Below are 17,060 nucleotides of genomic sequence, written 5' to 3' on the forward strand. Positions count from 1 at the left end.
ACTTCATTTGAAGGAGGAGGAGAAAGAGAAAGAGAAAGAAGAAGAGGAATCATCCTTGCTCTGCCATCCCAAAGGTCTGAGTGCTTGCTGAGATTTGATTGGACCTGTTCTGACCCTTGTACTGGGAGCAAAGTTGGGCAGAGCTGCAGCAAAGTTGGGCAGAGCTGCAGAGGAACAGTTCAGCTGGTCCTTGAAACGGCTGGTGAGCACTGCATGAAAGAGAGGATTTCTAGAAAAAGCTCAAGAAGTACATGCTGGCTTCTCACTGTTCAGTGCAGGACACTAGAATGGCTGAGTCTGGGCCAGTCTCCTCCAAGTGACTCACAAGAATACAGAGTTCCTTGGACTAGGACTCATCTTAGCATCAGGAGGAGAATCAGGAAGGATGAAGACTACCAGCCTGCCCTCAGGGAAGACATATATTCTCACGTGTGGAAGGGAGAATTAAATGTATTGTGAAGTAATCAATAATATCTTCATGGGATATTTGTACCACAGCTTGTTCTCATTGTGTTCAACTATACAGCTATGTTGTTATAAATCCCTAAATGGCAGGAGCAAGCTTCATCCATATCTTTTCATATTGGACTTAGAACATCACGTATTAGCTTGTCTTTAATTGGTCATAAGATGGAAAGGACCAGAAATTCATCTCACACCTTAACGAACGTGAAAATCATCTTAGAGTACGTTTGGAATGCTGGTTTCTGAACTGTGATTCAGTATGTCAGGTGGTCCTTAGGAATTTGCATTGTAGCCAGCTCCCCAGGAATTTTGGATGCTCTTTCAGTGCCTCTGAATCCTTGATGTGCACATAAATCCTCCAGGCATCTTGAAAATAGAGATTCTGATTGAGAAGTCTAGGATAGGGCCTAAAATTGTGTATTTTTAACATGCTCCCAAATGATGCCAACCACTGGTCCCTTCCCTGTACTCTCTATTCTTCCTGCAGTTGGAATGAGCCAACTCTGGCAAGGGCTTTGCTCTCTACAGATGATTCAAACCATAAAGTGTCTGCTGACCTGATATCTTAGATTACAGCCATGTCCATTTGTAATTAACATTAGTTTAACTGCCACATAGATAGGTGACTTTTATGTAGCGAGCACTTTAAAGAAATAAATGTCTAGGTCCAATTTGGTGTTTTTTCAATAATACTTAATACACAACACTTCCCATTCCTAAACTTTAATGCACATTTGTTCCCACAGCCAGATTCTGATTAGTGTTAAATCATGGCTAAGGGAATTGAAACTAGCTTGGCAACAAAGCCCCTTCTGAATGAACGCCTTTCGTAGTTGGCAGCTCTGTATTTTTTTAAAGCAAGAGTCTCTTCTAGAACTATTTCCTTCCAATCAAAATAGAGTCGAATTCATCAGTTAACACTCCATAGCAACTAGAAGCTTTTGCTGCTTCCTCCAGCCATTATTTCTCAAAACACAGCCAGACATACCCCATTAGCTGCAGCATGAGAGAGAACTCCAGAAGAAACTTGATTTCCCCATTGGGATGAGAGAGCCAGGGAAAGTAGGAAGTAGAGTCCAATAAGCAGAACAGTTTGTGCACAAGGTACAAACAGCATATGTGGAGATACTGGTGAAGGGAGACAGCGTCCAACACAGTGTGGCCCCCATGTCCTGACAGGCTTAGAGGACTTGAGTAAATAATCATCATGGGGGAATTTTATCATCATGAAGAGGGCCTAGCTACTCAGAATCTGGCCCAGGACCCTAGCTGGACAGAGCCTGGGCCAGAAAGGCAGCCTTTTCTGATCTGAGGATGACCATCTCCATTCCCCACAGAGCTGTAATCAGCCTGAGCCCACCTGGTCCTTGTCTTTGCATGGCAGCCCTGACCTTTGCCAGTCAAGTCCTGTCTGCCATTTGCCCCTCAGAATCTGCCACTAAACCTGTGTCTCCTTGCTTGTCCAACCCAGACATCAGACCAGGCTGGCTCGAAGCTGCCTCCTGAACATCTCCAGGCAGTCCTGAACCCCAGACTTCCTTCTTTTTGGAGAAAACCACAGCTGCCTGCTGCCCAGCTCTCAGAAAATTACCACTGTCTCCCTTTACCAAGGCATCCCTGCAGCTCAGTGGGCCTATTAGTCAGTTCCTGTCGAACTGGGCCGAAGAGGCTGGGCTCCCTAGAAGGTCTAGATGGCTGCCTCTGCTGCAGACAATAGCCATATACATTCTGTGTGTGCATGTGTGTGTGTGTGTGTGTGTGTGTGTGTGTGTGTGTGTACACAAAGGCTATAGCTGCGCGGTGGTTTACATGTGTTAAATCATTTGACCTTGAGGCATAACAAATATTATTAGTACCACTTTATAGATGAGGAAACTGGATCCCAGTAAATATGAGCAGTTTCTTTTATCAAGCATTGTATTTGGGCTAGAGGAATAAAATATAGTCTAGAACTCTGTGGAGTTCAGTCTCCTGTGCTCAAGGCTACTCAGGTAATAATAGTAATTCATTCTTTCAAAAATATTTATGGAGTTCTGATTGTGTGTCAGGCACTGAGTATGTAAGGGAAAGAGAACAGACTTGCTAACTAGTATTTACTGAGCATTTACTCTGTCCCAAGCACTGTGTTAATCACCTTACAGATATGATTTTCATCTTCAGCATGGGAGCTGATGTGGACATCCTCACTGCACAGTGAGGAAACAGGTCTGCGTGGGCTGGGTGCTTGTCCCCGAGTACCCACATAGCTGTAGGGTTGCAGCTCAGGCCCTACCTAGGTATTGTCCCCACTGTCACGAGTGCTTTGACACTAAGCTGTTCATCTTTCAACCTGCACATGCCAACTCCCAGGCCGGTGCTGTCCCTGCTGGTCTCTGGTGCCTCCACAGAACCCTGAGACTTCACTCTGAAGAGTTGGGGTCTTCGCCACCTTTACCCAGCCAACTCTGCAGGGCTTGTCTTGCCCGCAGCTTGATTCCCTGAGGCATCCCTCCCTGTGCTCTACCTGTGCCTGTGCCTTCCTGTCCAGCTGGACTCCTGGGCCTCACTGCTCCTCTTCCAGTACAGGCAGCCTTCTCCGTGGGACCTGGTTTCCACCCCACCCTCTGCACCTCAGTGGACCCAGCTTCACCTGAGGAAGCAGCTGGGCTCTGCACAGGCTAATCAGCTGCTATTCCAACTCCTTCCAGCCGTGGCTCCCATGCCCTCCTCTCAAATAAGAACCTCGCCCATCATCTATGAGAAGACTCTGGGCATCACTTTTTAGTTACTCTCTGCCACCTTCATTCGTCCTAATTCCAGGTCTAACCCATTAGCTAGTGCTCGACACCCTGTCCCCTCTTCTTCCCCCTCCACATCTTGCCCAGGTGCCACTGCTTCTAGGGCCTAGATCACCTCTTCCTCTTTCCCACACATTACAGCTTCAGAGTTTTGTGAAACCTCAACCTATAGCCGTTGGCATGTCCAAAGCCTTCCTACCCCTTTTTGTCCACAATGAGTTCTTTGCACTCCTGCCCAAAGCAATCTCTAAGGAATCAGCCTCCCTGGAAGCCATCGATGGTTTCCAAATAGGCAGATACACCTGCCTTCCCAGGCCTCAGAAGCATTTGTTACTGCTGGCTTTTTTGATTTCTGTTCTTTCTCTACTACACTCTGTTTTAGAAAGCATTTGCCTGTAAATTACAGAAAACTACCAAGTTAGCTCAGAAGAGCTTTTTGGAATAACTTAGGAAAATCTCATGGAATCCAGTTTTCATTATTCTACACTAATGTTTCATTTCTCTCCCTTGGCCAATCCTTCATGCACACAGTCATCAGACAATGCTCTCCACAAACGTACTTTGATGTAATGATATACTCTGATCGGAATCCTTTAATCACTCCCCATTTCCTACCAAATAAAATCTAAAATCATGCTTTATATTCCGTATCTTCCACGAGGTTAGCTGCCGTGTAGTTTTCCAGTTTGCTTTCCATGATTTCCCACTGTTGTGCAACGCACATCTCTGTGTTGTCCAGCCAGCCCAGACGCATTCCCTGATCATGCTTTTCTATTCCCCAGTCTGCTTAGATCACACTGTTTATTTGATCAATGCCTGCCCAGATACCTCTTAATTAAATCCTTCAAATTCTAGATTAAATGTACCTTCTTTTTTGATAATGTACCTCAGCAAACATGACCTCACCTGTCTTTGAACACTTGGTAGTTAGAGATTCTTATTGTCCCTATAAGGATGACTTTCTGAGCTATTGCCAATGTATCCATCATGGTACATTGCTGTGTGACATGCCTAGGAGCAGGGTCCCTGTAGGGTGATAGGAAATCAGTGACTGACATCTTTTTTAAAGAAAAATGAAACATTCACTGGCTATTTGCCCCACCATTTTGCCTCTCAGTTGGCCTACAGTCAACTGAAGGAGAGATCAACATCTTTTCAAACAGCAGCTTCTGGGAAGTTTGAGTAGAAATTTAAAGTTTTCTATGACCAAGTAGCCAGTCATTTGCCTGAGTCCACAGCATGCCTGAGGTTGAAAACAAGGTCCATTTCCAGAATAGTTAGTCAGTTGACTCACATTCACTGTTACCCTTTTCTTGGGCTTCTCAGGGGAATGCAAGAACCTTGAATTATATCTGAAGACACAGGGGCTGGTAGAGCCAGGGAAGCACTGCCTCCATCAGTAGGCCTTGGGAATGTCTCCAGAATATACAGACTAAATGTGTCATTGTCATCAAGAGACATATCCCTCACCCTCCCAGACACTTGTCTCCCTGAGGATGATACATGGCTGCTACCAAAGGCTGTCAGCCACAGGGTCCCAGCTCCTGGCTCTTGGATAGACATGTGATATAAACTGGGCCAATCAAAGCTCTTCTTGGAGGACTCTTCACATTGAAACTGGACTAAGAAGCATTTTCTACTCAAGCTGAGACTAGCACTCAGGTGCAAGGCTGGCAAATTACCAGTGGTTAGGCCTTGTGCGGAAGTATGGTATGAGAGAATGAATGCGCCCAACAGACAGGAAAAAAGAGGGACGACTTGTTGGCTGAGAACTCTCATTCCCGCTCTCCCAAGGCCTAGCTCTACCCTTGGTATTCCTGCAGTTTAGACATCTGAACTGAGACATTTCTCAACTGGTTCAGGCTGAATGTCAGTTACAATCAAGGAATCCTAATCAACACAACCTTCATCTGTACCTGGAGTCCCTCTTTGACAGCCTATGGAATCCTGCTTCCCTGTATCTCTGTTTCCCTGCAAAAATGCTTTGAGCCGTAGAGACACTGTCAACACCATCATCACCACCAACAACAACAACTAGAAATGAGCACCCACACTTTCCTGGCATTGTCCTAGGTCTGTTGAGGGCTAGAGCTATCTATGAGGGTCTCCACCTTCTGGGTGCTTCTGTGCTCATCGAAATATAAGAAATTCCAAGGGCACAGAGCATATGCTGAGCACAGATCTTTTGTGGAGCAAGGCATAAATCAGTCAGTCTGTGTGGACTTTTTACAGAACACGGACACTTATTACTGCAGATTATTCTGACCTTCTGACACCAAACATCCCTTTCTTGAAAAACCATCCGCCCCTCAGGACAAAAGGTTTTTCTCCATCTTAAAGTTACTTTCTTCAGTACAGCTTTCATTTTGGGGGTCTCTCTTCCCTGGACAGCTCCTAAATCAGGATCAAGTCTGATTACTGTCCCCCGCCCTGGGGTGCCCTTTTCCACCTTGTTCACTTTCTTCCCCTGAGTGATCTCTTCCCAGACTTTTCATCACTCTTGGAATCATCCCATCACCAAGGCTCCACTCCTTTAAAGGAAATACCGGCCTCCAGACAATCCTAGTCTAGGATGTAATCTGGAAATCTCTCGTTTGAATGCCTTCCCATATGTTTTCTAGTCCTATTGAACTTCAGTGGCTTTCAAAAATTAAATATGTAAGAAGAAAAAAATTACACATACCTCCAAAGAAATAATCTATATTTACAGGTATGTATTCGAAATGGGAAACATTTAGATATAGATAAAAAGAAAAGAAAAAGGAGGAGTAGAAAGAAGTGTGTCTGTAATCCCTGCATTTCTCACTGCCCTTCCACTTCAGGCTCTGCACAGACTCTCTGCTATTCTGAGATCCAACACCAACTCAACTGGCTGCAGACCTCTGCTGGGGAGAGATGTTTCCTATGAATTCACATGGTTATTCTAGAGAAGCCCACTGATTGATAAATAATATTTTTTCTTCCTTTTCCCCTTAGGCCTATGATAATAGACTCTCATTATCTGCTCTTTTCCCCTAAAAACTAAGTGGCTTTAAAATAATTCATTATTCTTTACATTCTGTGGGTCAGGGCCCAGCTGGGCAGCTCTTCTGCTCCACATGATGTCAGCCAGTAACCTGGCTCAGTAAGGCAATGTTAGGCTGGGTTGGGCTGGGCTGCAAAATCTAAGAGGCACTTGCTTCCATACGTGATGCCGTGGTGTTCGTTCACAGAGCTACCTTGGTCTTCCCGCTGCATGGTTGTCTCAAGGTAGTCCTACTTCTCACACAGTGGCTGACTTTCCCAAGAATGGCCCAGCATCACTCCCACCATATGCTGCCGGTCAGGGCAGGTTGCAGTCAGCCAGGTTTCAAGGGAAGGAAAAACAGACCGCTTCTTGGTGGGTGTGATAGTGTGTGCAAAGACAGAAGAAAAGAAACGCTGGTGGCCATTTTCAGTGAGCACCTGTCACAGCCCTTTTGTCACTAATTAACTTAAAGGACTCAAGCTGTTGCCATTTCTTACCCTCAGACATGGCCATCTGGTCCGCAGAGAGGCCATCTATAGAACACCATTCTCATCTTGAGCAATACTCCTCACTCTTCTTTCCTTTCTCAAAAGATGCCTCGATTCACAGTCTCCATCCTAAGACCTAGCACCTCCATATTCAACCTTCACTCCCCATGAAATACTATCTACCCCAAATCAGTCCTTTGATAATTTTTGTTTACTTACGATAAAGAACACTTAAATCTTGTAATTACTCAAAATATAAGGCTGATAACCCTTTATTTTTTATTTAAAGAAAGAAAATAAAATTTGAGAAACAGTAGAAAGAAAGAGAAAAAAGTAGAATACAGAGTTTAAAAAAATTAACATCGTAAAATTGCTAGTTGACGCATTACATATTGTCATCTTAACAATAGTTGTTAGAGTTACAAAATCAAAGCATAAAAAGTGGCCAGACACTCACACATTGACAGTGCAAACGCTTCTTGTTCAGTGATCTAACAGAAATTTCACAATATGGCCATCTATCTTATACACTATACGTAGTTATATCCTTCAGAGCACTTTTGCTTTCTTTTCACTTTTACAATATCTATTATACTTTTTAGATCCCCTTACTCTGTCTGTCCTTATTATTTTTTACACTAGAGAGACAACGTGATATTTACTAATGTGAGTCCTGTTTATTTCACTAATGAGGATATTCTCAAGTTGCCATTACCTATAAAGGCCTTGAGATCGTCCTTTTTTATAGCAGAATAATATTCCATTGCATAAAACGACCACATAAGGCTGACAACCCTTTACACCAGTGTTTGACATCTTCAATCAGCTAGTAAAGAGCCAACTAGTAAATAGTTTCAATTTTTTGGCCATGCAGTCTCCATTGCAGCTACATTTCAAAATGATGATATGGAAATAAAAGAGCCAGGTCCATGTTCCAGTAGGACTTTATTTATAGACACAAGCAGCAGGCCAGATTTGGTTGTCAGGCCATAGTTTGCTGATTCCTGGTTTAGAGTAAGGGATAAGTTTTTCAGTTTAGTTTAACTAGTAATTATCTGTTTAACTTTCAGAAAGTCACTTTTCTCGGGAACTCACTTTTATTTAATTTATAATATGAGGATATTTATGTGACCAAAATCAAATACCTTCTTTTGCTTAAAGTTATGAATGCAACTGATCTTTAAAAAGTTTTAGAGAAGATGCCTAAAGGAACCACAAAATGGAACTGCTTTTCTTGGGGAATAGCTCAGAGTTCTGCTGATGCGTTGTGACTTTGAGTCTTCCCATGTCCGTGGGTCTCTGTTGGTCTCTGTGGGTCCGCAGATCCCCTTTTCCGTTCCTATGCTTCTGTGTCTGTATGTATCTCTCTTCCCTGCTTTTCTCCCCGTCTCTCCCCTTCTCCCTTCTCCCCACATGTGCATTTCTCTGGCGATAGGCTCACTGTCCCTATGCCCATCTTTGTATACTCTGTGTGTCTATTTGCTTTCTTTGTGTATACACATATCCATCTCCTCTTTCTACCCCGCCTTCTCCTCTGACTAGAATAGCAGGCTAGTGAACGCTTTCTGGTATCTTTTTTCAATGGAAAAGTTGCCTGTTCTTAATTTTCAAAATAGATATTGTAAGTTATATGTCTTTCAAATCTAAAAACAAGTTTCTATTTATGTAGAATGAGATCTCATATGGTAACTACAGAGCATAGTATCTGGTGTACAGTAGCTACTCAAGGTACATCGTTTTATCTGGCTTTCTTTTATGGGACAGCCTAAGTGATTTTTTTTTACAGGAATCAACTATTCTAAATAGAAAAAGTTGATTTATGTATCTATGTGTCACACTTACTCTCTCTCACCCTTACCTGGGACACCAACTCTCTACATCCTCTTTGTCACTGCTCTGTTTGTACACACGTTTTGAGAATTAGTGAAAGAGAAGACTCAAAGACCAATCAGGAGAGAGTGGCACAGTGCACCTTCTATTCAACCACCTAGGACCGTCTTGTACCTTCCTTCTCTTTGTCCACCCTACAAGTGTCTTCAGAGCACTCACTATACCTGGATAGTGAGGAGACAGAGGTGCACAGACAGACACAGTCCCTAGCTCTTAGGGTTTCCTAGGAGAAACCGGCACTAAAAATTGAGCAGTTAAGGTGACTGTAGAGGTTGAAATGTCAGACAAGGAGACCTCTCCAAGGAGATGCCTTTTAAAATGACACGAAGAGACGAGAAGGCACCAGCTGTGAGGTCAAGCAAGAGTGTGTGGAGCAGAGAGAGCCAACCTGCAGGAAAGCCCTGGCCTGGCGACGTGCCAACTGGAACACCAGGATCCAAAGACACCTGATGGCTGGGAGGTATCCGACCCCGTCAGGCACCACACTTAGAGTGGTGTCCAGTCTGGGTTGCATTCCAACTCCATGAAACACACCAGGTATTCCAGCCTGGAAGATCGCAGGATCTGCTATGGTGGAGCGAGCGCAAGAACAGAGAGAAGCTTCCCAGGGAGGGTGACGGTCTGGGAAAAGGAAAGACTGAAATATTTTCAGAGGTGGAAATGACAGGAAGGGCTGATGGATTAGATGTGAAGGCGACGGGGAGGGAGCACCCGGGCTTCGGGCTTTAGTACCTGGTGTCTGTTGGGGGAGGAAGGGGCAGAGAAATCAATAGTTCCATTTCGGTCATGTTCCATCAGAGACGGTTGGAGGACGTGTGAGGGGAGATGTCAGGTGAGCTGCTGAATATATGAGTCTGAGCTGGGGCTGGAGATATAAATTTGGGGGTTGTCAGTCATGGGAGTGGATATTATTGGCTAGTGAAAGGAGGAAGGGGAAGAGAAGGCCCAGGGCCAGGCTGGGGAACCCCAGCATTAGGAGAGAGGAGAGAGGAGGAAGAACCTGCAACCAGGAAAAGGAGAGGAGTCTGGAGAGAGAGAGGACAATCAGGCGGTGGCTTCATAAAGTGCAGAAAGGAGAGCAGCTTAGCGGGAGTGAGGCTGGAAACAGGGCCAGGTACGGGTGAGAGACCGAAACTGGAGAACAGCGTGGGACCTCCTAGCTGTGGCCACATGACAGTCACAGGTGACAGCAGTGAGGGTGGCTTTGCAGGACTTGAACACAGCAAGTGAACTAGGTAAGAAATGAGAGAGCTTATGAAGACAACTCTTTTGAGAAGTCTGGTTATAAAGGGAAATAAGCATACGACATGCACAGTGGTACACACACACCTACAGGTGTGTCTCAGAGACTTAGGAGGCTGAGGCAGGAGGATCACAAGTTTGAAGCCAGCCTAAGCAACTAAGAAAGACTCTATCTCAAAATAAAATGACAAGGACTTAGGATATAGTTCAGGGGTAGAGCACCGCTGGGTTCAAGATCCATTATTGCCAAAAAAAAAAAAATTTAAGAGAAAAATGTGCGTGCAAAGGATGAGCTGCTAAGATGGGACATTTAGGGATGAGAAACACCAAAGCGTGTTTGGAAGCTGACAGAATGATCACTGGAGGGCGAGAGGTCGTGGCTCAGGTTTGTTGTGTTTTTTAAATAGTGATGAGAACTTCTAACTGTGTAACTCTTCACAGTTTACCAAGTGTTGTCACACACACTCTCACACTTAATCCTCACAACCATCCTGTCAGGAACGTGGCAGCCTCCAAGCTACAGAAAGTTTCCGAGAAGTAAGCTGAAGTTAGAGGAATTGAGTAACAAGCTCAAGGTCAGAGCCAGGGCCAGGCCTCACCCCCACCCCCACGCTGCTGTTACCCTCTTTCCCCCACTCCTGGCTCACCCATCCTTTGATATGAGAAGCCAAAGCGGCCTTTCAAGAACACAGGACCTTGTTCCTTTCCTGGCCCATTTAACTGTGCTTCAAAGCCTTCTGAATTTCTATAGTGCCTGACAGTCTCTGGCAGGTGTCAGGGAAAATGTGCAGCTCACATCCAGCTCCCTAGCTCTTTGGGTGGGGACCGACCACGGAGTGACTAAGAGCAAGACATCTCAACTCTGCCCCTGCACACATTCTGCCAGGATCCCCAAACTGGGATTGCCATGGAGGGCAGGAGAGTTCGAGGGTGGGAAGTGCTCATCACAGGCCCGGCGCAGGCGCCTGTCTCTCTCACACTCTCTTCTCTGATGTCTGCAGAGCCCTTTCTCCTGTGTGCATTGCTCTAAGCATGGCACGTGATAGCCACAGTCACTCACATGTTTCTTGGGTGCTGGAACCTATCTTTAATGAGGGAAGAGATGCCGGAGCACAGACGCCTCTGCCCTGGCAGCAAGGTGCAGACGCTGCAGGCACCCAGTTGGGGAAGGCTTCATGGGATAGACTGGGACAGTGGGGAGAACACTCCCTATGGAGGAGGTGCAGCAGCTGAGCAAAGACACAGGCATGGCCAAACAGCAGAGCCAGTTCTGGGGAGAATGAGGAAGCCGACAGGAGCATCAACTCCCTAGAGAAGAGGGAGGGCAGGCAGCTGGTTCTGTGCATGGCTTTGGGCATCAGTCCAGCAAGCCCATCTAGGCCAGCTGATGAGGCAACTCCAAGTGCTGCCCTCTGGCCTTGCCTGGGTCTGGTCAAGAACTCTTCTGGGCTGGCTTCATGTTTGTTGATGCTAGGGAAGCAGGGTGGAGGAGGCTAAAACATCAGTCATCAGCCCACACCACTGTGGAAGTCTGCAGAGGCCTCTGCACATGCTCATCCCCTAATAGATCAAAGAACTTGACCAGCTCAGCAGGCGCACCCTATGACCCCTCTAGGGGGTCCCCTGGAACCAGCACCCCATATTCTTCTAAGAAGAAATAAGTCAGGGCCATCTTTTCTCTAGGGCCACTACTATGGGTACAAGGACCCTGTGTGTACCACAGCCACCCCAGATTCAGGACAAGCAAGACTTGCCTTGAAAACATGGATGGAGGGTATTGACCTCCCATCCCCTAGGAGCTGACTCCCGGGGGTTGAGGCGAGGGGGTAAAGTCAGCTATCAGTGCTGGAATTTTTTTTTTTATCTTTTTCGTTTTTATCGGTACCAGGGATCGAACTCATGACTGCCTGCTTGCAAGGCAGGTGCATATGCCACTGAGCTAAATCCCCAGCCCTTCAGTGCTGGAATTTATAAAGTGGAAGCTGTGAGAAGGGTGCTTGCTCACTTTGCCCATTCTGCAAGGCAACAGAGCTCCTCGGCCAATGGCTTTTACATCCCAGCTCTGGAATGCCTTGCTCTGCCTGCTAAGGAATGTGTCACATAAATAAAATGTGTCAGTGTAGAAATGGTCTGGTTGAAACTGAGAGTGGAGGTCCAGAGACAACCCCACATACACACTTACTAATGCATTTTGCAACCTTCTCATAGAAACCAATTCTTTCCTGTTACAGAAGAGAAACCTAGAACCTGGAGAGGAGTAATAACCAGCCCGAGGCCACCAGCTTACGCTTTGGCAGAGCTAGAAAGAGCTTTAAGAGCAAAAAAGACTAGAAAGTACTTTATAAACTGTAAAGCATCTCTGCCATTTATATAAAATTCTCAGGAATTTCTCCTGGTCACTACTTTGAAAGAAGCTACCAGGAAGAAATGTGCAAAGGACAGAGAGTGTTGAAGTGGTAGGCAGTTTGGAAAAAACCAAAGATTTGGACCCTAGAGACATGGAGGCTCAGGGATGCCACTTATGGACCATGTAACCTTGAACCCACCATGCCTCAGTTTCCTTTTCTAAAAAAATGCCTTACCTGCTTTGTTCTTGGGATTGTGTGGGGTTCAGGCAAGACAGCGCATGAAGAAAAATGCTTTCAAGAAAAATTAGAAAGGGGCTGGGGATTTAGCTCAGTGGCGTAAGCACCTGCCTGGCAAGTGCGAGGTCCTGAGTTCGATCCCCAGTATCTCAAAAAAAAGGAGAGAGAGAACTCTATGAGCAATCCTCATGTGAGGTAGACAGAGGGGTGATGGAAGAACAGAAGGTCCAAGGTTTTTAAGACCAGAGTTTAGTACTTGCTAAGCATTTCCCGTCCTGAGGGCCAGAGCCAGCTGCTGACAGTGCGGGAACCAAGCGCTCCATCTCCCATGCCTAGACATGTCTGCACAGCACCCTTGATGCGTAGCCCTCAGATGCACTCTGTCAAGGTGTCCAAGGCACCACCTTCCCTCACCTTGCGCTGACTCAGCCCCTGGGACCCCCAACCCTCCTTCCCCACACAATGGATGCCCAGAGTCACCTGGCCAGCTGCCCCAAGGCCCCAAACTTCACTGGTTTCTGCATCTTGGTGACAGAGGAGAGGGCCAGGTTGGCTTAGTTTCAGGAAAGAAAGAAGTGATTTCTCTCCGTGACCTGCAGAGCACTTTTCACCTCCCCAGGCGTTCTCAGCAAGCATTTGAGCTTCACTTGGGATAGATGGGATGGACGATAGACTTTTTTGACTGAAAGCCTAGGCAAGCAGCCAGGGACTGTACGGATGGAGGTGGCTGGGTTTCTTTTCTTCAAAGGCTGCTGCTCCCAGGAGGCCTCCAGACATTCCTGGCCGTACTGCCTGTGGGGTGACCTTGGACACCCTGCTCTCCTGTCAGATCCTTATTTTCTCCAGGTGGGAAGGCAATAGAAAGACTGTGGATCACTTGTGCCCTTAGGGGTCAGGCAAGAGCTGTGAGGTTTTACTCATCCAGTCTTTCCTCAAGTATCTGTTGAGCACCTGCTCCGGGCAAGGTACTGGTGAACAAGCTGGACTGAAAGTACTGTCCTTTCGGCACTGATATTCCAGCAGGACCAGCACAGAAGGAAGAGATAAACAAGCAGGGGACTGGTGGCAGAAGCTGTAGGGAGGAGAAGAGGGAGAGAGATCAAGGGAGGAAGACAGGGCTGCAGATTGGGGAGTGTGGTCACGGAAAGCCTCGCTGAGGAGGAGCAAGAGAGCAGGAGGCGGAGGGAAGCCAGCGCCTGACTCTGGGGCAGCTGCATGCTGGACAGAGGGAACAGCAAAATCCCCGAGGCCAAGACAGGCCTGGGGCTTCGGATGGGGCTGGGAGAGGACTGCGAGTGCTGGCCTGGGAGATGAGAGTAGTTCCATCCTTGTGTCTCTTAGAAAAAGAGATCAGCCATTGAACAAAACTGTTTGCAGTCTCACTGTTTGAAAGTCCCCTCTGTATGCTTTAATTTTGTAACTTCAACAACTATTTCTAAGATGACAATATGTAATTAACTAGTGGTTTCCTACTGTTTATTTTTTCTAAAATTCTGTATAACTTGTGCCCTTTTTCTGTTTTTCTTTTTTCTCCTTAAATAAAATTTAAAAAAAAAGAAAAAGCGATCAGCAGGGCCGTCTAGTAACCTTAGCTGTTTTCACATTGTCCCACGCAAGATGCTAGCACCCCACGACTACTACTACTTACATGTGGGGTCTTCCTGCTGTCCCACACCTCAGGCCCTCCAGGGCTCACACAGGGACCTCAGGAATGCAGAAAGAGCCTGGGTTCAGATCCTGCACCTGCCGCTCTCTGTGTTACCCTGGGAAAGGAATCCAACTTTTCTGGGCTTCAGTTTCCCTGACAAAGCTCATCACTGGCTTTGTCTGTGACATGGGTTAATTCCACAGCTTCCTTGCCAAGCTCACTTAATGGGTGTTAGTTTTAAATTAATAAGGTCATAAATGTGAATGTGACTCTTACATTGAAACGTCCAAGATACATGCCTGGGAAGTTTTTGTTTTCTTCAGCGAAGTTCTTAGTGAGGGAGTTGCCACTGGCTGCCCACTCCCCTCTGTACCCTTCTGCCTTATAATATGTCCGATACGGGTCCAGTGGACTCTCATTTTGCATGGGTCCATACCTAATCCAAGGACACTCATCAGGTGCCCAAGGACCCCTAAGGTGAGGCTCCCCAGCATGTGGGGACCCCAGCCCATTGCTCTGCCTGTTGGGTGGGATGGGTAGGCCAGCTGTGCGTTCCAGTGTCCCCTCCCTGTCCTCCTCCAGGTACAATGGCCCCAACCTGGTTCTGAAGTACGACAGAGCGAAGAAGCGGCTGGTGAACATCGCTGTAGATGAGCGCAGCTCACCCTACTATGCTCTGCGGGACCGGCAAGGCAACGCCATCGGGGTCACAGCCTGTGACATTGATGGGGATGGCCGTGAGGAGATCTACTTCCTCAACACCAACAACGCCTTCTCAGGTAGGGATGGAGGCCTCGGGTTTCTTCCTGATTCTGCCTTCCTCCTCCCAGAACCAATTATAGGGAGGACCTGGGAACCCTGGTTGCATCCTTACCTCCTCTAGGATGTGCCTGTGTTCATCAGAGAGCACCATGATGATCCCGTCTTCCTTTGTGATGTAGGCTGGGCTAAGATGGAAGGGCATGACCAAAAGAGACCAGTGCACTCCTTCAGGCTGGGCTTCTTCAGCACCTCCCAATCTGAGCAGCACCTCCAGCCCCCTACCTCTCTGGCCCATTACACTGTCCTGCCATAGTTCACATGCTTTGTCCCTGCTCCCTTAAGTCACTACCATATCCAACAGATGTCCTTAGAATCACCCTCCACACTGCCTGGGGGGGGGGGGCCTTTCTCAGATGCTTAGAAACCCCAACAGCAGGTATTCATTCTTGCCTATCACCTACTACGTACCAGGCAGAGGGCTCACTTGACAGGGAGGTGAGTGGAAAACTGGGAAGCTTTTTCCACTGCAGTGTGTCAAAGTCAGCCGGAGGGTGTGCAGAGTCAGACGCTGGCCCTGCAGGGCTGGGGCTCGAGAACTGCATCTGATACCATCTGGGCCTGAAGAGACACTGCAGGTCCAGGACCCACCACAGAGTAGCAAGGTTCTAGTGCTGAGGGATGGATGAGGGAAACTGATGCCTAGAAAGCTAAATAATAGTCACAGTAATAGCAGCCAATGCTTAAGGAGCACCTGCTGTGTGCCAGCTCTTGACCTCAGCACTTGATCTCATGCCTCACAGCAGCTCAGTTAGGCAGGTACTGGTAGTCCCATTTTGGAGTTGAGGAAACAAAGACATCAAGATGTCACCTAAATTATCCAAGACCTTGTAGCTTACAAATCCCAAGATTCAAATATTGGGGTCTGAGTAGATCCACCCTTTGAATCAAGACACACTATAGTTGTCTTAATCCTGTGTCCTTCAGGTGAGGGGCATTTGGTGTTTCGTGAGTTGGGGAATGTCTTCTTGGGGCTGCAGATCAAGGTGGAGCCTCATCTTGATACTACATTTTCTCAGGCCTGACCAGGGCCTACTAGAATCAAGTCCACTCCTGCAGAGCTGTACCATCTGTGGGGAAGTTCTGGGTCATGGCACTTATGGGAGATGCAGGCTGGACATGCACTGAACCCTGCCAGAGGTCATCAGCCTTTTGAATTGGCTCTGGATGAGACCTCATGGTTCTGATCTATGCAAACACAGTTCTGGGCTCTCCATCCTCCTGCAGGGTAACAAGTACCAATTCACAGGAACCCTGTCTGCTGCCCCTAGCATCCCCAACACATAGACTCTGACTTCCCCTGGGCCACACCTACTGCCTCCACTGGCTGTCAGGCCCGAGCCAAGCCGGCCCCCAGATTGCCCCTGGTGTTGAGCTCTGCCAGATGCATGAATGGAGGGGAAGAGGTTGGGACCTGTGCCAGGGCAGCAGTGGGCGGTGTTGACTGGCTGGCAGCCAACCCTGTGCAGCCAAGAGACAATGAGCCACGGCCCTGAGTGGTGTTTTATGGGTTTTCATCTCATCTTGCCACCGAGTGAGGCCGGAGAGATGGTAATTATCCCTACACAAATATCAGGGCATGATTACCCAGCTGGATTTACTGCCCCCTTTCCAACCAAGCCAAGATTGGATTAGGACACAATTAATTGATGGGCTGATCAATTCTTTAATGTGGAGCAAGGTCAGGAAGGGAACAGCATCAAGGGACACTTGTAGAAGGGATGAATCCCCAGGAAGAGTCTAGAAGGCCAGGAGTTAGAAACAGGACAGTTGTGGAAGGGCTGTTCCCTTGGATTTGGCACCAGGAAGGGACAGACCCTCCCCTACCCACACACATACTCCCCAGGCACAGAGCACTTGTATGGGACCCCAGGTGTCTCAGAAGCAGCAGCCCTTCCCACGCTCTTAGGGTGCTGCAGTGATCTCAGAGCTGTGATTCCCGCACAGCCTGGGCAGTTCCTAACAATCTCAGCAAAGCTGCACCTGGGCGTCAGAAGGCTGGATGTAGGGTCCACTTATCTGACTATGAAAGAGAAAAGCCAGTGTCACAGAATCATAGCAGTCCCATGCTCACTTCAACAATAGTTCCAGTCTCCCATTAATGTATTCACTCACTGAACAAGTATTTATTCAGCACCT

At 47.2% G+C, this 17,060-nt stretch overlaps 1 protein-coding gene across 6 annotated transcripts in view; it reads left to right on the forward strand.

The window, feature by feature from the left end:
- The window catches only part of Crtac1 (cartilage acidic protein 1), a 155,730-nt gene that overhangs the window by 72,627 nt on the left and 66,043 nt on the right, over nucleotides 1-17,060 (forward strand). For all 6 annotated transcript variants that reach the window (XM_063245092.1, XM_003479565.5, XM_013143529.3 and 3 more), the window contains exon 3: nucleotides 14,685-14,881. In XM_063245092.1, the coding sequence (XP_063101162.1) occupies nucleotides 14,685-14,881 (197 nt within the window). The remainder of the gene's footprint in view (nucleotides 1-14,684; nucleotides 14,882-17,060) is intronic.

Source organism: Cavia porcellus, unplaced genomic scaffold (assembly GCF_034190915.1).
Source record: "Cavia porcellus strain 051 isolate PalLab524CR breed Dunkin Hartley unplaced genomic scaffold, mCavPor4.1 scaffold_2, whole genome shotgun sequence".
In the NCBI taxonomy this organism is placed as follows: domain Eukaryota; kingdom Metazoa; phylum Chordata; class Mammalia; order Rodentia; family Caviidae; genus Cavia; species Cavia porcellus.